Here is a 24,211-nt window from a genome sequence, read left to right on the forward strand (position 1 = left end):
TCCCTGGCTCTCCCTGGTGACCTCGTGGGGAGAGGTGAGATGGGGAAGGGAAGGCGAGGGAGGGCAGAGAGGCTCGAAGGAGGGAAAACCTGGGCCTCGGGATTGGGCCGCAGCCGAGCCTGCGGGATCTCATCAGTGATATTCGGCGACCGTCAGTGATATCTATTGAGCCAGAGAGTGTTGAAGAAGCAAGTCCCGTGACCTCGAGGAGCCTTATAATCTGACGGGAGACGCAAACCTACATGTGGGAACCAAAGGAAGACCGTTAGCGTGGCCTAGGAGTCAGAGGACTTGGGTTCTAATTCAATCAGTCGTATTTATTGAGCGCTTACTGTGTGCAGAGCACTGTACTAAGCACTTGGGAAAGTACAAGGCGACGACAAACAGTGACATTCCCTGCCCACAAAGAGCTTACGGCCTAGAGGCGAGCTAACACCCAGCTCCGCCACTTGCCTGCTGTGCGACCTTGGGTAAGTCACTTCACGCCTCTATCCCCTCATTTAGCCCGTTAGGGACAGGGAACGTGTAATTCTGCTGTATTCCCCCAAGTAGCCAGTACAGTGCTCTGCACATAGTAAGTGCTCCCTAAATGCCATTGATCGACTGCAAAATGGGGATTCAATCCCTGTTCTCCTCCCTCCTCGGACCGTGACCTCCACGTAAGAGCCGATCAACTTGTAACTCCCCCAGCATTTGTACAGCGCTTAGCATATAGTAAGTGCTTAGTCACTACCAATCAAATTTATTGAGTGCTGACTGTGTGCAGAGCACTGTTAATCTCTTGATATACCAGACAAGTTCCCTGTCCTCGACATCTCACAATCTAGAGGGGGAGACAGACATTTATAGAAATAAATAAATGACAGCTGGGGACATAAGTGGTGTGGGACTGGGTGGGGAGGATGAAGCAGCGTGGCTCAGTGAAAAGAGCGTGGGCTTAGGCAGCAGAGGTCACGGGTTCGACTCCCGGCTCTGCCACTTGTCAGCTGTGTGACTGTGGGCAAGTCACTTCACTTCTCTGTGCCTCAGTTCCCTCATCTGTAAAATGGGGATTATCTGTGAGCCTCACGTGGGACAAACTGATTATCTGCCCCAGCGCTTAGAACAGTGCTCTGCACATAGTAAGCGCTTAACAAATGCCAACATAAAAAGGGAGGGCGTCAGGGGGATGCAGAAGGGAATGGGGGAAGAGGAAAGGAGGGTGCAGTCGGGGAAGGCTTCCTGGAGGAGATGGGCCTTCAAGGAGGCCTTGAAGGTGGGGGAAGTCACTGTCTGTGGGATTTGAGGAGGCCAGAGGCGGGGCGTGGGCGGAGGTCAGGGGTGAGATGGACAAGATGGAGGCCCAGGGAGAAGGTTGGCATTAGAGAAGAAGAGCGTGTGGGCTGGGTTGGAGTAGGAGGGCATCGAGGTGAGGTAGGAGGGGGCGAGGGGATTGAGCGCTTTAGTCACGCTTTAGAGAAGCAGTGTGGCTCAGTGGAAAGAGCCCGGGCTTGGGAGTCCGAGGTCATGGGTTCGAATCCCCGCTCTGCCACTTGTCAGCTGGGTGACTGCGGGCGAGTCACTTGACTTCTCTGGGCCTCAGTGACCTCATCTGGAAAATGGGGATGAAGACTGTGCCCCTCACGGGGGACCACCTGATGACCCCGTATCTCCCCCAGCGCTTAGAACAGTGCTCGGCACATAATGATAATAGTAATAATATTGGTATTTGTTAAGCGCTCTGCACATAAGAAGAAGAATGTTGGTATGGGTTAAGCGCTTACTACGTGCAGAGCACTGTTCTAAGCGCTGGGGGAGATTACAGGGTCATCAAGTGGTCCCCCGCCGAGGCTCCCAGTTAAACCCTATTTTACAGATGAGGTAAGCAACATTATTATTATTAGACACCACAGTCATGAAGGATAAGAGAGAGTGATGATCAGTCCCTTGGAGGCCACAGTCGTCCCCCCCCACCCCCACCAGATTGGAGCAGGCGCAGTGGGTGGGTGTGGCGCGCGCCCTCTCTGCCGGACCCAGATCGGCGCAGGCGCGGTGGGCGGGTCCGGCGCGCGGGCCCCCCCCCTCCCCTCCCGGCGGCCCCGCCCCGCGAGGCCGGGGATGGGCGCAGGCGCAGTGGGAGGGCGCGGCGCGCGGGGCCCCCGCCCCCTCCCTCCCGGCGGGCCCGGATCGGCGCAGGCGCGGTGGGCGGGCCCGGCGCGCGGGGCCCCGCCCCTCCGTCGGGCCCGGATTGGCGCAGGCGCAGGGGTGGGCGCGGCGCGCGGGGCCCGCCCCCTCAGCCCATTGGCCGTCGGCGCGGCGGCCGGGAGGGGGAGGGGGAGGGGGAGGGAGGCCGGGCGCGGCGGCCGCCTCAGCCTCCGCCTCAGACGAGGGAGCGGCGGCCGCCATGGAGCCGCCGCGCGTCGCCTCGGTGTCCGCCTGCCTGAGGGACTGGGACGAACTGCAGCGAGACTTCGCCGACCTCCAGGTGGGCGGCGGGAACCCCCTTCGCCCCCTCCCCCCCCCCCCAGCGGCCCGGCCATTGGCCGAAGCGCCTGTCCGTCAAGACCCGGAGGGCGGCCGGGGTCGAAGGTCACGGGGGACCACGGCCAACGGGGGACCTTGGACCCGGCGCTTCCCTCCCCCGGGCCTCGCCCAGCTTCACCTGGAGAACGGGGAGGGAGGCCGGGAGCCCCGGGCGACAGTGCCTGGCGCACAGGGGCTCCTTAATAATCGTGATAGTGGTATTTGCTAAGCGCTTACTATGTGCAGATAATAATGCGCTAATCAGAATGCTAGGATTTGTCAAGTGCTCACTACATGCAGAGCACCGCTGGTGATAATGTTGGTATTCGTTAAGCGCTTACTATGTGCAAAACACGGCTACTCATAATGTTGGGATTTGCTAAGCGCTTACTATGTGCAGCTCACTGTTAATAATAATGCTGGGATTTGTTAAGCGCTTACGATGTGCAGAGCACTATTAATAATAATACTGTTGGGATTTGCTAAGCGCTCATCATAATGGTGGGATTTGTTAAGCGCCTACTATGGGCAAAGCACTGCTCATCATACTGTTGGGATTTATTAAGCGCTTACTATGGGCAAAGCACTGCTAATCATAATGTTGGGATTTGCTAAGCGCTTACCATGGGCAAAGCACTGCTAGTCATAATGGTGGGATTTGTTAAGCGCTTACTATGGGCAAAGCACTGCTAATCATAATGCTGGGATTTGTTAAGCGCTTACTATGTGCAGAGCACTATTAATAATACTGTTGGGATTTGCTGAGCGCTTACTATGTACAAAGCACTGCTAATCATAATGGTGGGATTTGTTAAGCTCTTACTATGTGCAGAGCACTATTAATAATACTGTTGGGATTTGCTGAGCGCTTACTATGTACAAAGCACTGCTAATCATAATGGTGGGATTTGCTAAGCGCTTACTATGTGCAGAGTACTGCTAGTAATAATGTTGGGATTTATTAAGCGTTTACTATGTGCAAAGCACTGCTAGTAATAATGTTGGGATTTGTTAAGCGCTTACTATGTTCAGAGCACTGTTAATAATAAGCGCTTACTATGTGCAGAGCACTGTTAATAATAATGCTGGTATTTGCTGAGCACTGCTAATAATAATGTTGATATTTGTTAAGTGCTTACTATGTGCAAAACACTGTTAATAATAATGCTGGTATTTGCTAAGCGCTTACTATGTGCAAAGCACTGCTAATAATAATTTTTAGTATTTGTTAAGCGCTTACTATGTGCAAAGCACTGCTAATAATAATGTTGGTATTCGTTAAGCGCTTACTATGTGCAGAGCACTGTTAATAATAATGATGTTGGTATTTGTTAAGCACTCACTATGTGCAGAGCACTTTAATAATGATGTTGGTATTTGTTAAGCGCTCACTATGTGCAGAACACTTAATAATAATAATAATGTTGGGATTTGTTAAGCGCTTGCTCTGTGCAGAGCACTGGGGGTGATACAGGGTAGTCTGGTGGTCCCACATGAGGCTCACAGTCTTCAGCCCCATTTGACAGATGAGGGAACTGAGGCACCGAGAAGTGAAGCGACTTACCCAGAGTCACCCAGCCGACAGGTGGCGGAGTGGGGATTAGAACCCATGACCTCTGACTCCGAAGCCCGGGCTCTTTCCACTGAGCCACGCTGCCTCTCTAAGCGCGGCGGGGGGGGGGGGGGGATACAAGGTGATCCGGTTGTCCCACGTGGGGCTCCCAGTCTTCATCCCCGTTTTCCAGATGAGGTCACAGAGGCCCAGTGAAGCGACTTGCCCAAGATCACACAGCGCACAGGTGGCAGAGCTGGGATTAGAACCCATGACCTCTGACTCCCAGGCCCGGGCTCCAGCCACTCCGCCACGCTGCTCCTCTGCTGCCAGACGAGGGAGAGGGGGTGGCGGGGGTGCCAGCCCTCTGTGGGTTGGGGGCGAAGACATACAGTCCCGCCCTGACCTCGAGGGGAGTCGGAGGACCTGGGTTCCAATCCGGGAGCGGGACCTCGGAATCTAGCGGGGCTCAGGTCCCTAGGCCTCCCGTCCCCCAGCCGGTGCGTGGATGGACCCCCCCGCGAGACTGTCAGTTCGTCGTGGGCAGGGAATGTGTCGGTTATATTGGACTGTCCCGACCGCTTAGTACAGTGCTCAGCGCGCAGTAAACGCTCAGTAAGTACCATCGACCCCGCTCCTTCTCCCGTCTCCCCAGGAGCGGGTTGTTGAGAGGGCGTCCTTTCAGGGAGATGTCGGAGAGCCAGCCTCCCGCACCCCCCGGCCACACCGCCCTTCCCTCCCCTGGAGCGTCGCCCACCCGGGGCCGCCCACGGACCCTTGCGCCGACTGACCCCGCCTGACCTCTCTCGGGCCGTGTCCCCCGACCCAGCCTGCCCCTCGGGGGTTGCCCAAGCGGCGCCTGCGAAACCTTTCCAAATTGGCATCCCCCAGCTGGCCGCCGGGGCCCGGAGCGGAGCCTCCACTCTATTCCCGGAGGATGTTCCGCCGCCGACTCCCCCTTCCCCCTCCGACAGCCTCAGCGGGATAAAGGGACAGAGGCTGCCCCGTACGTTCCCAGTCCGTCAGTCGTATTTACTGAGCGCTTACTGTGGGCGGAGCCCTCTACTATAAGCGTTGGGGAGAGGACAATAGGACAGGCACGTTCCCCGCCCGCAATGAACTCACGGTCTAGAAGGGGAGATGGACGTTAAGAGAAATAAACAAAATGACGGAGATGGACATAAGCGGTGCGGGGCTGGGAGGGGAGGATGAATAAAGGGAGCAAGTCAAGGCGGCGCAGGAGGGAGAAGAGGAAAGGAGGGCGCAGTCAGGGAAGGCTTCGTGGAGGAGACGGGCCTCCGATAGGGCTTTGGACGGGGGAGGGTCGTCGCCTGTCAGCTGTGAAGAGGCAGGGCGTTCCGGGCCAGGGGCGGGATGTGGGCGAGAGGTCGGGGGTGACGTAGAGGAGATGGAGGGAGAGTGAGAAGGTTGGCACTGGAGGAGCGCAGCGCCCGGGCTGGGTGGGAGTAGGAAAGTAACACGGTGAGGTAGGAGGGGGCGAGGGGATCGAGTTCCTGGGTCTAAGCGCAGAGATTTTAGTGGGTTCGGGGGAGCGGGAGGGCAGCCCCCTCAGAGGTGGAGCCCGGGATGGGCATCTCGGTCCTTACGGCTCCCGTCTTGGGCTTGGGTTCATCGTGGGGGGCCGGCGGGGAGCTCACCCAAGTCCCTCCCGCCGCTCCTCAAGGGTGCCAGCCCCCGGGCCCGACCCCCCACCGCTGAATCCACAGAGGGAATCCTCCCCTTTCCCCCCGGCCATTGCCCGCCTGGACTTCCCACCCCCTCCCCCGGGAGAGGTGCCCCGGCCCCCGCCCCCCAGCCGTTTCCATCCCTGTCCGGCTCTCGGGGGGCTCAGCTGCCGCGCAGAGGTACCAGATCACGCCCGTTGCGCAAAGCCGCAGACTTCCTCCCCTGCGGCTGCCGGTTTCCCCACCGGCCGTGACCCCGCCGCGCCACCGCCGTCGATCGTCCGGGAACTGGAGCGGGGCCCCGGGGAGGCCGCGGCGGGGCCGGTGCACGGGGAACTTGAACCCGGGAGGCGGGGCGGAGGGGCGGGGGGCGGCGAGCCTGGCCTGTCTGCAGGAAGCGCAAGAGAGAAGTTGGCCTAGGTGCACCCACGCGCGCCTCGTCCCCTGCCCCCCAGCCCCCACTCTTCCGCATGTCCTCCTGGGTCGGGGAGGGACTGGGGAGAAGCAGTGGAAAGCGGGGCGCGTGGGGAGCCCCCCACGTTCGGCCTCAGTTTGTAGGCAGCGGGATTACTGACGGGTGGGCGTCCCTGGGGATATTTTCTTATTTTTTTCTGCCCCAGGCGGGACGGGGCCTGGGTCCCAACCGATTTGCTTCCCTCCACCCCAGCGCTTAGTTCGGTGCCCGGCCCACAGTAAGCCCTTAACAAGCACCTCAATTCTCATGAGTTATCATACGAGCTAATTAGGTTGGACACAATCCCTGCCTCACGAAGGGCTTGCCTCCAACCCAGCGGTTAGCACGGTGCCTGGCACGTAGTAAGCGCCGCGACCCCCACGAGCGGCTCTCTCCCCACCCCCCCCGGGGGCTGACATTCAAGAGTGGCCCTCTCCCCGCTCCCCCCCGCCCCCCAGGACACCCACAAGCAGTACCGGCAGAAGCTCGAGGAGCTGACCAAGCTGCAGAACAGCTGCTCCAACTCCATCGCCAGGCAGAAGAAGTGGCTGAAGGCTCTGGCGCTGACCCTGAAAGCGTATGTCCGGCCTGGACCCCCCCCCCCCCCCTTCCCCGGGGCGGGGGGACGACACAGCGGGGTCCGGCCCCCCCCGATCGGGGGGAGGAAGAGGCTCAGGGTGCGTTCTGGGGAGGGGGCCCGATCGAGAAGCAGCTCGGCGTATGAAAAGAGCCCGGGCCTGGGAGTCGGAGGACCCGGGTTCCCATCCCGGCTCCGCCGCTTTTCCCCCGTGTCGTCCTCGGCGAGTCGCTTGACTCCTTCGGTTGCCTCACCCGTAAAATGGGGGTCGAGACCGTGAGCCCCTCGGGGGACCCCGGGCCGAGTCCATCCCGATTATCTTCCCCGGCGCCCAGTACAGGGTCTGACGCGTAGTAAGCGCTTCACGGATACCAACTTTTTTAAAACCCAAATTGCGACCCATGGGAATACGTTGGGGGGGCGGGGGGGGGTCGCGGGGCCTGCTCCCGGTCCTCCCGGCCCCTCCTCCCCCCCCCCCCCCCACCAGGTGCAAACCCTCTACCCTGGGGGAGGAGAAGCAGGAGCTGGCCCAGGAGCTGCAGAGCCAGATCAAGGAGAGGCAGAGCGTCTTCTTCGACATGGAGGCCTACCTGCCCAAGAAGAACGGGTGAGGGCGGCTGAGGGGGCTGGGCCGGAAAGCCCCGTGCCCGGCGGGCGGGGGGCGTGCCTGCCCTGGTCGGGGAGAGAGTGGCACCGGGAAGCGGTGCGGCTCTGTGGCTAGAGCCCGGGCCTGGGAGTCAGAAGGTCCTGGGTTCCGATCCTGCCGCCTCCACACGTCCGCTACGTGACCGTGGGCAGATCGCTTCACTTCTCTGGGCCCCCTCAGTAAAATGGGGATTCAGCGCCTGTTTCCCTCCCATTTAGACTGTGGGCCCCACGTGGGACGGGGACTGTGTCCAACCCGATTAGCTCGTGTCTACCCCAGTGCTCAGGACAGTGCTTGGCCCACAGTAAGCGCTTATCAAGCACCATTATTATTATGTCTGCTGTGTGACCTTGGGCGAGTCCCTTCACTTCTCTGGTCCTCGGTTCCCTCTTCTGTAAAAGGGGGATGAAGAGGGTACGGGGCCCATGTGGGACCGGGATTCCGCTTGACTTGTGTGTGCCCCGGCGCTTAGAACAGTGCTTGGTACATAGTAAGTGTTTAACAAGCACCAGAATGATTGTATTATTAGGTCTCCAGGTCCTGCACTCCCCCGGTGTGCTGGGTGACCCCCTCACCCTCTCTGAGCCGCCCGAATCCCGGGACGACGTGGGGAGGGAGGAGGGGGCCGAGCCCGCCCCCCACCAAGCCGCGGGAGTCTACACGCCGTCCCCGGGACCCCCGAGTGAGGTCGGGGGGGAAGGTGAGAGGGTGACTGAGTCCGAAGTAGCCCCTGAACCCAGTGTTCCCCTCCAGGTTGTACCTGAACCTGGTCCTGGGCAGCGTCAACGTCACCCTCCTCGACAAGCAGGCCAAGTAAGACCCCCCCCCCCCCCCCCGCCCTGGCCCCGGCCCCCCGCCATCTCCCGACCCCTGGGCTTCCTGCTCGTGGGGCTCCTGGAGGGTCCGGGCTGGGGTTGAGGGGCAGGGGCTGCCCCAGCCTAGGCCTCCGCCCCCCCCATCGCCGCCCCCTCCTCCGCCCCCAGGTTTGCCTACAAGGACGAGTATGAGAAATTCAAGCTCTACCTCACCATCCTCCTCCTCATCACCTCCTTCTCCTGCCGCTTTCTCCTCAACTCCAGGTGGGCGGCCGGGTGCGGGACGCCGGGCCCGACGGCCCGGCCGGGGCCCGGCCGCGCGGGGCGGCTCCGGGGGTGACTTCTCCCCTTCGCCCCCCGGTTTCCGCTGAGAAGCAGCGTGGCTCAGCGGCCGGAGCAGGGGCTCGGGAGTCAGAGGCCGTGGGTTCCCGTCCCGCCTTTGCCCCTTGTCCGCCGTGTGCCTCGGTGACCTCCTCTGTAGAATGGGGATGAAGATCGTGAGCCCCACGGGGGACGACCTGATTTACCTCGTATCCGCCCGGTGCCGAGGACGGTGCCCGGCCCATAGTGAGCGCTTAACGAACGCCGTCGTCATTCTCGTTCGTCCGTTCCATCGAACGTATGGAGCGCCGACGCGGGTGCGGGGAACTGTACTGAGCGGTCGGGAGAGTCCAGTCCAGCTGTCCCCCCACAGGGTGACCGACTCAGCTTTCAACTTCCTGCTGGTCTGGTACTACTGTACCCTGACGATCCGGGAGAGCATCCTCATCAACAACGGCTCCAAGTGAGACCCCCGTCCCTCCCCCCTCGTTCGTTCAGTCGCGTTCGTCGAGTGCTTACCGTGTGCGGAGCCCGGAACCGAAGGCTCAGAGGTCGTGGGTTCTAATCCCGGCCCCGCCACTTGTCAGCTGCGAGGCCCCGGGCAAGCCGTGTCACTTGTCTGGGCCTCGGCGACCTCATCTGGAAAATGGGGATTCAAACCGTGAGCCCCACGCGGGACCACCTCATCAGTCCGTGTCTACCCCAGCGCTTGGGACACTTTACAGATACCGTCGTCATTAGGATCGCCTAGGGCTTCAAGGAAGGCCACGCCCCGCTTTACCAATGACTCCCGCGAGACACCCCCACCCCCGAGGGGTCCCTGGGAGGGAGGGGGGCCCCGGGCTTGTGGCCGGCGGGGTTCGCCCCCCCCTCCCCCCCCCACGTCCCAAACCCGGGGTCCTCCGACTGGTCTCTCTCGCCCCTACAGGATCAAAGGCTGGTGGGTCTCCCACCATTACATCTCCACCTTCCTGTCGGGCGTCATGCTCACCTGGTGCGTCCTTCCCGCCCCCCCGTCACCGCCTGACGGCCCTCGGCGGTGCCCCCTCGCCGTACCCCCCCGGGTGCCGGGCGGGGCCCGAGGGAGACGCCTTCCCCATCCCGCCCCCCTTCCCTCCCCTCAGGCCCGACGGCCCCATGTACCAGAAATTCCGGAACCAGTTCCTGTCCTTCTCCATGTACCAGAGTGAGCCCGGGGCGAGGGGGAGGGACGCCCGGGCCGGGTGGGGGGTGGCCCGGAGGCTCCTTAAGGTAGCGGAGGAGCGTGACCGGCCTCGGGCGGCCTCCTCCGCCTTCCCCGGGGGTGGGGGGCGGGGAGGGGCGCCTCCCCCCAAGCCCGGCCCGAGCTGAACGCCCCCCTCACCAGGCTTCGTGCAGTTTCTCCAGTACTACTACCAGAGCGGCTGTCTGTACCGCTTGCGGGCGCTGGGAGAGAGGCACAACATGGATCTGACCGTGGGTGAGTGCGCCCGGCGAGGGGCCCGGAGGCTCCGGGGCGGGGCGGCTGGCTTCCCGCCCGGCCCCTGACCCGTCTTCTGCCCCCTCCCCGCTCCCTCAGAGGGTTTCCAGTCGTGGATGTGGAGAGGCCTCACTTTCTTGTTGCCCTTCCTCTTCTTCGGCCATGTGAGTGCGTGACGCATCCCCCCCCCCCCCCCCGGGCCCCCCCCCCCCCGGGCCCCGGGGGTCCGCCCCCGCGTTCCCTTCCCCGCGCCTCCGGCCGGCGGGAGCTCACCTCTCCCACCCTGCAGTTCTGGCAGCTGTTCAATGCCGTGACCCTGTTCCAGCTGGCGCGGGAGCCCCAGTGCCACGAGTGGCAGGTGAGGCGGAGCTCGGCCCGGCCCCGGCCCCCCACCCCTTCCCCGGCCGCGCCGCCCAACCCTCCTCACGCCCCGCTCCCCCCCGCCCCCCCCAGGTGCTGATGTGCGGCCTCCCCTTCCTCTTCCTCTTCCTCGGCAACTTCTTCACCACCCTGCGCGTCGTCCACCAGAAGTTCCACAGCCAACACGCGGCCAAGACGAAGTGACGGGGCGGGGCGGCCCGTCCCCCGCGCCGGCCCGGGGCGGCCGGCTCCGGGACCCCCGCCCTCTCCTCGCTGCCCCCGGCCAGGGCGGCGTGCGTGTCTGTGTGCGTCCGCCCTTGTTCTTCGGGGGCCACAATAAAGGGAAGGAGGCTGGGGGCGGCCCCACCAGAGGCAACTCGGCTCTCTCTTTCTGGGGGGCGACCCTCCGCGTAGCGGGGCCTGCCCCAGCCCAACCTAGGCCCACCCCCGCCGGCGCGCAGGAATCACCACGGGGCCGGGAGCTTGTACAGAAACGGGGTTTATTCCAAGGACGAGGGGTATTTAAATTATTTACACTCAGTGGGCTTTCTGGGCACGGACGGGTGAGGGAGCAGGGCCACGCGTCCCCCCGCCGCCTCCCGACCGCAGCCGCCGGCGGCCGGGGGAGGGTGGCTCCTCCGGTTCGCGGGGCCGGGGGGAGGCTGGGACGGGGAGGCCGGCGGCCCCCTCCCAGCTAACCCCCCCCCCCCCACCAGCCCTGACCAGGTGAGTGCGAGAAGGCAATTACAGGAGAACTGATTAACGGTTACGGCTGAGCGGAGGGGGGCCGGGCCCGGCCCCACCCCTAGCTCCACACGTCCAGAGAGTAGCGTCCCTTGGTCATCAGCTTCTTGACGTAGTCCACGGCCTGGGGCTGGGTCAGGTTCCCGAACTCGGCCACGATCTCGTAGAAGGTGTTCTGCACGTCCCGAGCCATGTTGCGGGCGTCCCTGGGGGGGGGGGGGGGGCGGTCAGGGAGGTCGGGGAGGGGTCCGGGGGGGGGGAGCGGGGGAGACCCCCCCAACCCACTCACCCGCAAACGTAGATGTGGGCGTTGTCCTCGTGGATGAGTTTCCACAGGTGGGCCTTGTTCTCCTTCATCAGGTGCTGCACGTAAATCTGGGGGCGGGGGGGGACGGGGCACGGGGCTCAGCGGCGGTGGGCGCGGCAGAAGGAGGGTCCCCCGTCTCCCCCTCTCCCTCCCGCCCTCGCCCGGGCGGCACCTTGTGGTCCTGGTCGCGGGAGAAGGCGACGTGGAGGTGGGTGAGGGCCCCGTCGCGGTGGAACTGGGCCAGCTCCTCACGGTACAGGTAGTCCTCGTCCGCCCGCCGGCAGCCGTAGTACAGCACCGTGTCGCCCACCTCTTTGCCTGGAGGGAGCGTCCGCGGACCGGCCTGAGCCCCGGGCCCTCGGGCGGGGGCGGGGGCCGGCGCGAGGGGGGGCCCGGGCGGGGACGGGGGGTCTCACCCTGCCGCCTAAGCCAGGCCCGCTCCTGGATGAAGCCGACGAAGGGGGCGATGCCGGTGCCGGGCCCGATCATGACGACGGGCGTGCTGGGCTTGAAGGGCAGGCGGAACTGGGACTTGCGCACGTACATGGGCACCGTGGCCCTGTGCCCGTTGGCCCCGGGCTCCTTGCCCTTCAGCCACGAGGTGGCCACGCCCTTGTTGAGGCGGCCGGCCTTGGTCTGGTACTCCACGACCACGGCGCAGAGGTGGACGGAGCCGGGGTGCACCTGGGCCGGGCGGAGGCGGCGCCCGTCAGCCCGGGGAGGGGAGGACCGGCCCCGGAGGCGGCGGCGGCCAGGGCGAGAGGGGCCCCGTGGCCCTCGGGCACTAACCGTGCTACCCGTTAAGCGCTCGCCGGGGGCCGAGCGCCGGGGCGGACACGAGCCGATCCGGCCGGGCGCGGTCCCCGCCCCGCTTGGGGCTCACGGTCTCCATCCCCGTTCTCCAGCCGAGGTAACCGAGGCCCGGCGGACCGACCCGCCCTAGGTCACGCGGCGGATGAGGGCGGGGGCGGGATTAGGACGCACGACCCGCCTCCCGGGCCCGCTGCGCCCTGCCGCCGAGGGAAGGGCCCACCTTGGAGGAGGAGGCGATGGAGTAGTAGCGAGCCTGGAGGCGCGGCAGCAACTCGCACAGGTGGTCGACGGGGGGCCGCAGGGACGGGTAGTCTTGCAGGATGGCCAAGATGTTCCTCCGAGCCTCCACCACCCAGTGCAGGTACAGCTCCTGGGGGGGGGGGGGGGGAGGGCCGCGTCACGGGGGGCCGGCGCCGCGGAGGGGGCCGGGGGCCCGGGGCCGGGCGCCGTACCTTGCCCTCGCCGGAGGACGAGGCCATCTTGCGCAGCTGCTCCTGCTCGGCGGGCTCGCTGGCGTACTGGGCCAGCTCGTAGAGCACGTTGGTGCGCGGGGGGTTGGTGATGTCCAGGTAGTAGGTGAGGGCGGTGCGGTAAGACGTGGGGCAGGGGAACGGGTGCTTCTTGTTGGACTCCTCTGCCGGGGACAGGGCACGGGGGACGTGGACCCTCGGGCCCTCCCGAAGGGGTCCCCGCCGCCCGCCCGCAACCGTGCCGGCCGGGGAAGGGGCGGATGGGGAGCCGGCGGCCGTCTCGGCCCGGGCCCGAAGGCGGGCCCCCCCCGGCTCCCGGCCGAGGAGCGGGGGGCGGACGGGGAGGGGACGAGGCGGGGGCCCGGGACTCTACCGTCCAGGTTGTTCAGGGAGATGACCAGGTCCAGGTCCGCGCCCAGGATCTCGCCGATCTGCTCCACGATGGCCGGGTCGTTGGCGGGGTAGACGGCGACGTGGTCGCCGGACTCGTACCTGGGCGGGGGAGGGGCGGAGGTGGAGTGGAGCGGGGCGGGGAGGCCGGCCGGGGGGGGGGGTCCCGGGGCCCCCGGGGCGCCGCCGGTACCTGATCTTGGAGTCGGAGATGTCCAGTTCCAGGTGCATGAGGTGGCGCTCCCCGCCCCGGTTGAGCTGCCGGTTGGTGGTGACCGTGGCCAGGAACGGGTTCTTGGCATCAAAGGGGCTGGCGGCGGGGAAAGGGAGGAGAGGAGGCCGCTCTGACCTCGCCGTCCGGCCGCCCTCCGCCCAGGGCTGCCTCCGCCCCCTTCAATCTCCGCCCCCATCGCCTCCCCTCTCTCTCCCCCAAGGTATTTAAGCGCTTACTACGGGCCGGGCAGCCTACTGAGCGCCGGGGAGGACGCGAGCCTGGGGCTCACGGTCTTAATCCCCATTCTACAGATGAGGCGACAGAGGTGAAGTGACTCGCCCAAGGCCACACCGGCGGGCAAGTGGCGGAGCCGGGATTAGAACCCACGACCTGCCCGGGCCCTGGCCGCCGCGCCCCACTCCTTCCCTCCGCGCAGCACGAGGTGGGGGGCGGCGAGAGCCCCCCGGCCCCCCCGCAGCCTCCCGGCCCACGGCTTACGGCTTCTGATTCTGGTAGCTCCTCAGCCGGCCCATCTCGCCCGTGTACACGTTGGTCTTGTTCACGTCCGTGTGGACCGCCAGCTCGTACTGGCGGATGCTGGGGAGGAGGGACGAGGGGAGGAGGGTCGGGCCCGGCCCCCGGGGCATCCCGTGCCCTCCCCTCCGGCCCCCGCCGCCCTCTCACCTGGACTCCTCTCCGGTGGCTTCCACCCCGAAGTGCTCGCACATGGCTGGCCAGAACTGCTCCCGCCAGGTGATAAAATCTTCCTCCAAGCTGCGGGGCGGGAGGGTGGGCCTCGCGACCCCGCCGGCCCCCCTCGGTCCTCCCCGCTTTTCGGCCTCCCCCGCCCAGGAGACCCCTCCCCGGCCTCCCTCCACCCCCGTCGGGGGAATCGGCCGGGGGTGGAGGAATCGTACCCTCCGAACGCCTAGCGGGGCGCTCCGCACACGGTGAGCGCCCGGTCGGTAGGACTGACAGAACGGGTGCGGGGTGGGGGGCCGGGATCCCACGGGGGTGGGGCCGGCGGGGAGACCCCCCGACTCACTTCCCGTCGTCGTCGCCCATCCCCAGATCGAAGATCCTGTGGGCGCCCAGCTGCTCCAGCCGCTTGTCCACGTACTTGCCCATGGCATTGAAGTGCTCGTAGGTCTTGTTCCCGAGACCGAACACCTGCGGGGCGGGGGGAGGGCGCCGGGAGCTCAGGACCGGGCGGGCCCGCTCGCGGGCGGCGCCCACGTTCCCTCCACGGGGACGGGGAGAAGACCGGCCGGCCGCGCTTCGATTTCGCGGGGGGAGGGAGGATCGGGCAGCCGACCCCGGGCCTGATCTGAGCTGGGCCTCCGCTGGAGGCCCAGTCGCCAGCCAGAGGGTTCGGACCCGGGGCGGAGCAGAGGAGGCACCGGCGGGTCACACGTACACGCGCACCCCCGGGGCGGGGACGCACCGCAAATCTGAGCCCGCTGAGATCCACGTCCGTCTCCTGCAGCCAGTCGTAGAAGTCCTGGGCGTTGTCCGTCGGGTCGCCCTCCCCGTAGGTGGCCATGCAGAACACGGCCAGCGAGTTCTCGATCTCCGAGAGGCTGGTCAGGTCGGCCTGCGGCGGGGGGGGGGGGGAGGGAGGGAGGGAGGGAGGGGGTCGGGCGGCTCTGTCCCCGGAGGCCCCCCGGGGCCGAGGCCAGGGGGAGGAGCGTAGCCGGCCGGGGAGGGCCGGGCCCCGGCCGCCTGAGCCCCGACGGGAAGGGGCACGGGGCGGTGGGGAGGGGTCCTAGAGAGGCGGCGGGCCCGGCGTACTGCGCCCGGGAGAGCTGAGGTCGGGTCTGGGGGCTGGAAGCGGGAGGGACCGGTGCAGGTCTGGTGACGGCGTTTGGGGGCTCTCTGGGGCCCCTCCCCGCCCGCCCCCGGGGGGTCCTCGCCCGTGCCCCGACTCTGCGGTCCCATTCTCCGCGGAGACGCCCCGAGCCCCCGAGGGACTCACTCCTATCCCACTTTATCTGGCGAGGGCATCCGCCGCAAGTCGGGGACGCCAAGGGCGATGCCAAGGCCGGGCGGGGAGCCGGGGGGCGGGGCTCACCAGGTCGTACTCTTCGGGGTCGGCCGCCATGCCCCGCATGCCGTAGCGGTGGGCATCCTTGGACAGCCGATTAGCAAACTCTTCCGCCGTCCCCGTCTGGGACCCGTAGAACACGATGATGTTCCGCCCCTGTCGGGGCAGACGTCCACGTGCCGTCAACCGGAGATGGGGAGGGGGGGAAGAGGAGGGGACGAGGACCCCCCCCCCCTTCCCATCCCCGCTCCCCCAACCCCAGCGGTGGTCAGCTCAGCGGGGAGGGCGCCGAAGCCTCAAGGGCCCCAGAAGGGCCCGGTCTCGCGGGCCAACGGGAGATCCGAACGGGCGGGGACGGGTCGGGGGTCGCGTTTCCGGGACGGGCCCGGTTCCTCTTCTCTCCCTCGGCCCCTGGCTCTGGGGTGCGAATGGAATTGGAGTGAGGGGGCGCGGGGGGAAAGGAAGGTCCGGTGAGCCTCACCGTCTTCTTCATCTTCTCCACAAAGCTGCTCTCTTTGGCGGAGGAGGTTCTAAAACACACAGACAAGGGTCCGCGGTCACCGGGGGGGGGGGGGGGGGGGGGGCCGGGCCGTGCAACTCCCACGCTCCCGGGGGCCTCGGAACACCCCGTTCCCAGATGGGCCAAGTTGAGGCAGAGGGAGAAAACGGACTCTTCGCCTTCCCGGCGGGAGCGGGGGCCGCTGGAGTCGGGCCCCGGGCGGACCTCGGAGAGGGACGCGGTGGGTATCGGGGGGGGAGGATCGAGTCCCCCGGCTGGCTCCGCTCCCAGATCCCCTGCCCGTCCCGGTTCCGGGCTCCCGGCCGGCCCGCCCGGGAAGGCCCAAAGAAGGCCGCTTCACCCTCTGGGAATGGGCACGGGGGGTTCCCGGGGTGGAAGCCGCCCCCCTCCCCGCTACCCTCTCTCCCTGGAGGGCGGCGGCGCCGGCGGCCAAGGACGGATGTGGGAGCCGGAGGCCGCCGGGTTCCCGAGGGGAACAGCCCGGAGCCAGAAATCCAGCCCGAGTTTCCGCCGTCAAAACCCTTCGGCCGCCCGGCCCGTAACCTTCTGGGGGAGGAAGTTATTTTTGGCCTCGGGGTCCGTCACGCCGCGGCGGCCGGTGTCCGGCGGGGAGTCGGGGAGAGAGGGAGGAGGGGCCGGGGGTTCACCCGCGCCGCGGGCCCGGTCGCCCCAGCGGCGGCCTGGCCGCCGCGGGGCCCGGCTCCGAGGCAAAGCCCGGTGGGCGGCCCGGAGGCGGGGGACCGGACTGCGGCTACAGAACCGTGGGGACGGGACGGGGCGGGGCGAACGCCGAACAGCGGCTCGCCCGATGCCACCCTGCCAGGGTGAGGGGCCCCTATCGGAGCCGGAGAGGGGCAGCTTCCGAACAATCTAAAGGACACCCGCCTCCACCCAGCTGAGGGTGGACACGGGGAATCCGTTCCCGGAGTGGGCCGTGGGGCCGGAGAGGGGAGAGTCAGGGGTGTGGGACGGTCCGTGCTGGGTCGCCGGGGGGGGAGTCGGGGACGGAGAGGGGAGAGTCGGGGGGTTGGATGGTCCGGGTTGGGTCGCTGGGGGAGAGTCCCTGGGTCAGGGACCTGCCCGAGGATGCCGAGACCTCTCCGCCCGCGGGCCGGAAACGGGCGCGGACCATCAGTCACCGCTCCGGTCAGGGTCCTCCCCGAGACCGCCGAGACCTCTCCCCCGGGCGGCCTGGGCCCGACCAGGTCCTCACCGCCTCCGCCGGCCCGCCAGGGTCGCGGGACGTTCCCTTACCCATCTGCTTCTTCCCCTTCCCTCCTTCCCTGGGGTCGGATCGGGGTGTAGCTGCCTAAACCCTCAGGTGACAGAGACCCAGGTTCGTTCGTTATTGCCTTTCGAAAGCTGCCTGCCTTAACGGCTGGTGTTTGTTAAGCGCTTACTCTGTGCCGGGCACCGTACCAAACGCCGGGGTGGATCCGAGCAAATCGGGTTGGACGCAGTCCCGGTCCCACGTGGGGCTCACGGTCCCACTCCCCATTTGACATAGGAGATGGCCGAGGCACAGAAGTGAAATGACTTGCCCGAGCCCACGCCACAGACGAGCGGTGGAGTCGGGATTGGAACCCATAACCTGCTGACTCCCGGGCTATTCGGTCCTCTTCTCTGGCCTCTTCACTCCCAAGACACCTGAGACAATTCACCCACCTCCTCGGGATTGCCCTGAACACCGGACTCTCCACTGTCCAGGGACAATTCAACCGCCTCGGGGCTCCCCTAGTCACCGGCCTTTTCACATTTTCCCTGCCCGCTCTGGGGACTTCGATATCCACGGAGATGCTCCCGATGATCCTTCTGCCGCCCGCCTTTTATCTATCGCCCCTCATCTCCGCCGACCCCCCGCCGCCGCCCCCACCTCGTCCCCTTCACCGACTCGGACGCGCACGCCGCCTCGTCGTCTCCGACCGCTGCGCCACTCTGCCCTCCCCGACTCCGAAATCCCCTCCCCGTGAGGGTCGGTTCCCGTCCCACCGGCCCGCGGCCCGGATCCATCGGCACGATCCGCCTCCTCCGCTCTCGGCGCCCGAGCCGCCGGGCTCTGCTGCCGGAGATCGAAACGTCGGGCCGACTCTGTCCATTTCAAGTCTATCCTTCCGCGCCTCAACTCTGGCCTCTCCTCTGCCCGGCAAAACTATTTCTCTACCCTCGCCACCTATGCCCATCGCCCTCGCCAGATGTTCCAGGCATTTAACTCCCTCCTCAAGCCCCCCGTCCCTCCACCTCCCCCATCTCTTGCCCCCAGCCACCTACTCTATTAAGAAAATTGACACCATCGGGAATGAGCTCCCTAAAATCTCCCCTGCCCCTCCACAGTTCATCCCCCTCCCGGCCCCCTCTTCAACTCTCCCATCCTTCCCAGCGGTGTGGCTAGAAAAGACCTGCCGTCTCCTCTCGAAAGCCATCCCGTTCCTTCGCGCCTCATCGAGACTCTCGGCCCCCACCCCGTACTCATCTTCAACCGTTGGCTCTCCGAAAGCTTCTTCCCCACTGCTTTCAAACACGCCCACGTCTCTCCTATTCTAAAAAAAACCCTCCCTTGACCCCGCGGCTTCCTCCGGTTATCGCCCCATCTCCCTCCCGTCATTCCTCTCCAAATTCCTTGGGCGAGTTGTCTCCACCTGCTCTCTCCAATTCCTCTCCTCCGATTCTGTCCCCGCCCCCCTCCGATCTGGCTTCCGTCCCCTTGGCTCCACGGAAATCTCCGCGGTCCCTGACGATCTCCTTCTTGCCAAATCCAACGGCCTCTACTCCGTCCTCCTCGACCTCTCGGCTGCCTTCGACCCCGGGGACGGCCCCCTCTCCCGGAAACCCGATCCGACCTCGGCTTCGCCGACTCCGTCCCGTCCCGGTTCTCCTCTTATCTCTCCGGCCGCTCGTTCTCCGTCTCCCACCCCCTGACCGTGTGTGTGTGTGTGTGGGGGGGGGGTGTCCCACAGGGTTCCTTTCTGGGTCCCTTTCTATTCTCCATCTCCACCCGATCCCTTGGAGAGCTCATTCGCTCCCAAGGCTTCGACCACCACCCTCCATGCGGACGATCCCCAGATCCACCCCGATCTCTCTCCAGCCCTGCCTCTCCTCCTGCCTTCGAGAGATCTCTGCTCGGATGCCGTCCCGTCACCTCCGACCTAACACGTCCCAGACGGAGCTCCTCATCCTCCCCGCCCGAACCCCGTCCTCCCGCTGACTCTCCCGTCGCAGCAGACGGCGCCACCACCCTTCCCGTCTCGCAAGCCCACGGCCTTAGCGTCACCCTCGACTCCTCTCCGTCACTCAACACGCATCTTCAACCTGTCGCCAAATCCCGTCGGTCCCACCTTCACGACAGCGCTAAAATCCGCCCTTTCCCCTCCGTCGAAACCGCCCCCACGTCGATCCGATCGCTCGTCGTCTCCCGCCCGGATGGCCGCGGCGGCCTCCTCGCTGACCTTCCGGCCTCCCGGCTCTCCTCCCGTCCGTACTTCGCTCCGCTGGCCGGATCATTTTTCTACGAGAACGTTCAGGACACGTCACCCCCCGCCCGAAAAAAGGCTCCAGTGGTTGGCCATCCGCCTTCTCATCAAACGAAAACTCCTCACCATCGGCTTTGAAGCCGTCCGTCCCTCGCCCTCTCCTCACCTCACCTCACTTCTCTCCTCCTACGACCCAGCCCGCGCACTTCGCCAACCTTCTCACCGTATCTCAAACTCACCCGTCTCGTCGTCGACGCCCGGCCCGCGGCCCGCCTCCGGCCTGGAGCCCTCCCTCCTCGAATCCCACAGACGATTCCTCTCCCCCCCCAGGCCTTATACTGAAGGCCCATCTCCTCCCAGAGGCCTTCCCCGATTACGCCCCGCTTCTCCTCCCCTCCCACCCCCTTCTGAATCGCCCTGCCTGGCTCCCTTTGCTCTTCCCCCCACACCAGCCCCACAGCACCGATGGCCCGATCTGTCATTTTACTTATCTGTACTGGCGTCTGTCCCCCGCCGCCCCCCGGAGACTGTAATCTCGTCGTGGGCAGGGAACGTCACTGTTTATCGTTGCACCGTACTTTCCCGAGCGCTCCGTACGGCGCTCCGCACACGCCGAGCGCCCAATACGTACGACCGAACGAACGCGCGAGGCAGAGGGGGTCGGACGGCCCGTGCCGGATCACCGGGAGGAGCGTCGGGATCGGAAAGGGGAAGAGTTAGGGGTGTTCGGAGGGTCCCGGGGGCGACCCAGGGATGAAGAGGGGAGAGTCGGGGGGGCGCTCCCCCTCCCCGGCTCCCAACTCTTCTCCCCCCGATCCCCGACCCCAAGGCAGGGAGGCCAAAGCTGGGCTGACCCTCCGCCACCCCAACCGACCTCGGTTCCCCCGGAGGCCCCGGACCCTTCTCCCACGGAGGGCCGGGCCGATCCCGAGTGTGTGTAGGAGGGGTGGGGGGGGCCCGCCGGCCGACGGACCACCTCGCGGAGGGAGGGGGCGTGGACGGGGCCGGTCTCCCCTCCCCGGCCCCGCCCCCGGGGAACTGCCGTTCCCCCGGGGCGTCCCACCGGCCCCGTGTCCGCGAGCCGCCGGAGCTGACCGTGGACGGGGGCGGGGAGAGGGAAAGACCCCAGCGGGGCGGACGTGGAAACCCGCCGCCTCTTTGCTGGGTCGCCCGCGCGGGCCAGGCACTGGAGAAGGAACTGGCACCCAGCCAGACTGGCCGGGGGGCGGCGGGGGCTCTGCCCGAGGGAGGGGAGCGGGCGGGAGCCGCAAGGGTCTCCGGGCCGGGCGGGGAGGGGACTGCCAAGTCGGGCGTGGAGGGGGCCGCGCCGAGCGGCCCCGAGACCCCCGTGTGAGGCAGGCCGGTCCGCTAGGCCAGCGCTGAGACGGGGACCGGGACACGAGCCCCGCCCCCAGGGCGGGCCTCCAGCACCCCACCCGTCCCGCCTCGTCCCGCCAGCCGAGGGTCCGCTTCCTCCGGGACGCGGGCCAGCGGCTCGGAGTTCCCGCAGCTGTTTGAGCTTTAGGGACCGACCGGATCCCAATCTTAATAGCAAACAGTCGTCGCCCCCGCTCGTCCCCCCCGCCCCGCCCCGCCCCCCGGCTCCCGGCCGGCGGACCCCGACGCCGGCGCCGCCCGGGGCTCCGGGACAGGGAAGGCGCCGCCCTCGGGCCAGCGGCTCCCGAGGACGGCACCCGAGGGTTGGATGCCAACCTGCCCCCTCGCCCACTTTCCGGGCACGAGGCGGGCAGACCGAGGGACGCCTCGCTCCCCGGGGGACCCCTCTCCACCCACCCGCTCCAGCGCAGCTCCCGGAGGGTCAGCCTGGGCTTCCCACGGCGGGCGGCCGCCTCTTCCCACCGGTCTGGACGGGCGGGAAGCGGGCGGGGCCCCCATCCCGCCCCAGGGCGGACGGCTGACCGCCCGGGGCGGTGGGGACGACCCCCGGCGCGCACCTGCTCGGCGACCGCCGGCTCGGCCGGACGTCTGGCGGTCAGGCCGGGGAGCCCCGAGGGGCCGGGGGGACCCCTCCCCACAAGGCGACGCACTCCCGACCCACTCCCCGCAAGGCGGTCGCTCCGGCCCGGACCGGCGCGCGGCCCCGGGCGCCCTCGGGGGGCCGCCCGCCGGGGCCTGGCACCACTGACCTCCCCTCGGCGGGCAGCTCCTCGCGGGGGCCCGAGGACGCGCACCCCATGGCGTCACCGGCGCGCCCCGGCGGGGGGCCCTCCTCGGCCCCGGGCCCGAGCGGGGGCCGCCGGGGGTCGGCGGGGGGCTGCGGCGGCCCCTCCGGGCCCTTCCATTCCCCCCGGCCCGGCCAGAGGGGGGCGCCGCGGGGCGCGGGCCCAGGAGCTCGGGCTCGGTCTCCGAGCTACCGCTCCGATCTCCGCGAGGCTGGGACGGCTCCAACATCTGGCGGCTCCGGCGGGAGAGGAGTCGGGACTGGCGAACAAAACCTCCCATGATTCCCAGCAGCCCCCCCCCCCGCCCCCGGCGCCGTCCCCCCCCACCGCCCCATCCGTATGGAACAAGAGAGAGAGAAAACGCTCCCCTCCCCCAGCCCCGTAGCCCCTGGCAACGGCGGCCTGCCCCCCCCCCCCCCGCCCCGGCCCCCCACTTCCCGCCCCCCGCCCATCCTTTCCCAATTTTTTTTTCAAGGAAACCGTGGAGGTCGAATAAAGCTCTTCCAGACGCGGGGCGGAGGCTCGGTGTTGCTATGGAGCCGCTCTCCCGTCCTCCGGAGCAGAGCGGGCACGGAGCTCGGCTCCGCTAGTCGGCCCCCCGCGTGGGCGCCGGAGAGGAGGGCGTCCCCGTGGGCCGGGGGGCGGCCGGCTCGCGGCCCCCCCCCCCCGCCGGGCCAGCGCCGCCCCCCGGAAACGGGCCGGGCAGTCCCGAGGGGGTCTCCTCTGACCCGGGGCCGCCTCCCCGGGCCCCGCTCCGGGGAAAGGGCCCCCGTCCGAATCCGTCGGCCGGGCCGGGACGCCGGGCCGGGTCCCGCCGGGCGGGGGTGGGCCTGATCCTGCGGGTCTGAGCCGCCAGGTTTACGCCCCGGGGATCGGGGCGGGAGGACGGATGCAATCGGAGAGCCTGTCCTGGGGGCCCGCGGGCTGACCTTTAGACTGGAAGCTCGGCGTGGGCAGGGAACGTGCCCGTTTACTGTTCTCTTTGGCCTCTCTCTAGCACTTACTACAGCGCTCCGCACACAGCAAGGGCTCAGTGAATACACCTGACAAACCGAGCCGCTCCCTCCCGGCGGGACAGAGGCCTTCCTTGGCCCAGCTCTGCCCCTTTTTCGGTTTTCGAAATGGTACCCGTGAAGCGCTTCCCATTTGCCGGGCACCAGGCCAAGCCCCGGGGTAGATACGAAGTGATCGGGTTGGACACGGTCCCCGTCCACATGGGGCTCACACTCTTAATCCCCGTTTTACCGAGGAGGGAGGTGTGGGGACAGGTGTCAGGAGGCCCGGACCAATTCGCGCCAAATCCCCCGGGGGTGCCGGGAGCTCCCGAGGCCCAGGTCCGGCGCTCGGCCGGCCTCTCCCCCTCTTTCTTCTCCCGCCGCAGCCGGTCGCCGGTCGCCGCCCCGTCCGCCCCACGGCCCCGCTTGGAGCCCAGCCGCTTAAAGGGGCAGGGCTCCCTTTAACAGGAAGCCCAGCCAGGGCTAGGGGGAGTTACACCCTGGATTCCGCCAAGCGGGCCTCACCCCCCCCAGACAGGACTGGGCGGGGTTCGGTTCCCGGGGGCGGGGGGGGGGGGGGCCTCGGCCCGGGGAGCGGCTGACGGAAGAGGGGACGGCACGCCAACCTGCTCTCCGAGTCGTCCGTGCCGTGCCACGCCGGCCGGCCCAGGGTGGAGCCGGGGCGTGGGAGGAGGAGCTCTCCGACTCCCCACCGACCCAACCGCCGGCCCCCCTCCCCGACCCTCGGGCCGGGTGAGGGACAGGTGGCCATCACGCCGGCCCCCGCTCGCCACTCGGGGCCGGGGGAGACCCGTGTGTGATCTGCCAACAGAAAGGACAAAGAGACTGACCTGCTTCTCTTATCGGTCCCAGAGTCCAGAGAGAAGGGTGAAGGTCAGGGGGGGTTGGGGATGAAATGCCCGGGCCAGACCCCCGCTGGAGTTCATCTTTCGGGGGGGGGGGGGGAGGGGAGGGAGGACGGGTTCTCCTCTGGAGAAAGGAGCCCCCTCCTCTCCTCTTCTGGCACAATTTCCCGGATGCCCTCGGACAGAACCTAAAGGCCGACGAGCTCCTCATCTGAGTGGCCGGGGCGCGGGGCGGGGAGGGCCGGGCTGGCTTTCAAGAGGCTCGGAGCTGCCGGGCTTCCCGGTCCGCTCAGAGGCTCTCGGTCTGGCCAGACGCCCGGCTGAACTTAAATGACGGTTTCACCCCCCGCGTCGCGTCCCCGACCCCAGCTGGAAACCGAACTGGGGCGGGGGGTGGAGCGAGGCAGCCGCCCCGTCACCCCCCCGGGGGTGGTCGGCACCCCGCCGCGGGTGAGGGCCGGTGGGGGGGACCCCCACGCCGGGCGCGCCCACCGGCGAGGAAGGGTCGGGAGGCTCTCGGCCGCCGGCCCGGGTTTCCGGGGGCAGCGGGGGCGACCGAGGGGAATCGGAACGGTCTCTGGGAGACGAGCCGCCAGGCTGGCCGGAAGCAGACAGAGCCGTCTCCGGGCTCGCCCCGCTTTCCCGCGGAGACCTCCCGGTCTCCGATTCCGTGGGAATTCGAGTCCGAGGGGAACGAGGATCGCTCGAGTCGAGGACGCCCTGGAACGGTCGTCCAGACCCTGCCTGAGCTCGGGGGGTGATGACCCTCCCGGTCACGGTGGAACCGAAAGAGCGCCGAACCGGGAGCTGGGACACCACCCGGGGTT

General features: G+C 67.2%; 2 protein-coding genes across 6 annotated transcripts in view; one reads left to right on the plus strand and one right to left on the minus strand.

Moving 5' to 3' along the window:
* The first annotated feature begins 2,313 nt into the window (after window positions 1-2,313).
* Window positions 2,314-10,652, plus strand: TMEM120A (transmembrane protein 120A). Its single transcript, XM_029081699.2, has 12 exons — window positions 2,314-2,464; window positions 6,652-6,770; window positions 7,258-7,377; window positions 8,170-8,229; window positions 8,400-8,495; window positions 8,926-9,015; window positions 9,481-9,546; window positions 9,677-9,738; window positions 9,919-10,011; window positions 10,111-10,175; window positions 10,301-10,369; window positions 10,465-10,652. The coding sequence occupies exons 1-12, from the start codon at window positions 2,384-2,386 to the stop codon at window positions 10,573-10,575; spliced, it is 1,032 nt and encodes a 343-aa protein (XP_028937532.1). The 5' UTR covers window positions 2,314-2,383; the 3' UTR covers window positions 10,576-10,652.
* A 200-nt stretch (window positions 10,653-10,852) lies between these two features.
* The window catches only part of LOC103166048 (NADPH--cytochrome P450 reductase), a 37,344-nt gene continuing 23,985 nt past the window's right edge, over window positions 10,853-24,211 (minus strand). For 4 of the 5 annotated variants that reach the window (XM_029081693.2, XM_029081695.1, XM_029081696.1 and 1 more), the window contains exons 3-16: window positions 15,835-15,883; window positions 15,381-15,509; window positions 14,754-14,903; window positions 14,355-14,479; window positions 13,994-14,083; window positions 13,808-13,906; window positions 13,289-13,405; window positions 13,079-13,197; window positions 12,688-12,869; window positions 12,456-12,605; window positions 11,839-12,106; window positions 11,595-11,740; window positions 11,405-11,490; window positions 10,853-11,321 (exon numbers count right to left, since the gene is read on the minus strand). In XM_029081693.2, coding sequence (XP_028937526.1) covers window positions 11,177-11,321; window positions 11,405-11,490; window positions 11,595-11,740; window positions 11,839-12,106; window positions 12,456-12,605; window positions 12,688-12,869; window positions 13,079-13,197; window positions 13,289-13,405; window positions 13,808-13,906; window positions 13,994-14,083; window positions 14,355-14,479; window positions 14,754-14,903; window positions 15,381-15,509; window positions 15,835-15,883 — 1,855 coding nt within the window. In that variant the 3' untranslated portion in view covers window positions 10,853-11,176. Of the gene's footprint in view, window positions 11,322-11,404; window positions 11,491-11,594; window positions 11,741-11,838; window positions 12,107-12,455; window positions 12,606-12,687; window positions 12,870-13,078; window positions 13,198-13,288; window positions 13,406-13,807; window positions 13,907-13,993; window positions 14,084-14,354; window positions 14,480-14,753; window positions 14,904-15,380; window positions 15,510-15,834; window positions 15,884-21,487; window positions 21,562-24,211 lie in introns of those variants that run through there. The other variant, XM_039914418.1, reaches the window with a different exon arrangement.

Source organism: Ornithorhynchus anatinus, chromosome 17 (genome assembly GCF_004115215.2).
Source record: "Ornithorhynchus anatinus isolate Pmale09 chromosome 17, mOrnAna1.pri.v4, whole genome shotgun sequence".
NCBI lineage: Eukaryota > Metazoa > Chordata > Mammalia > Monotremata > Ornithorhynchidae > Ornithorhynchus > Ornithorhynchus anatinus.

Excerpts from the sequence above, each read along its gene's own strand:
- TMEM120A (XM_029081699.2), top strand. The coding sequence starts at position 2,384 with ATGGAGCCGCCGCGCGTCGCCTCGGTGTCCGCCTGCCTGAGGGACTGG. Across the intron at positions 9,016-9,480 it reads CTCATCAACAACGGCTCCAA|GATCAAAGGCTGGTGGGTCT; the intron begins GTGAGACCCCCG and ends TCGCCCCTACAG. Across the intron at positions 9,547-9,676 it reads TCGGGCGTCATGCTCACCTG|GCCCGACGGCCCCATGTACC; the intron begins GTGCGTCCTTCC and ends CCCTCCCCTCAG.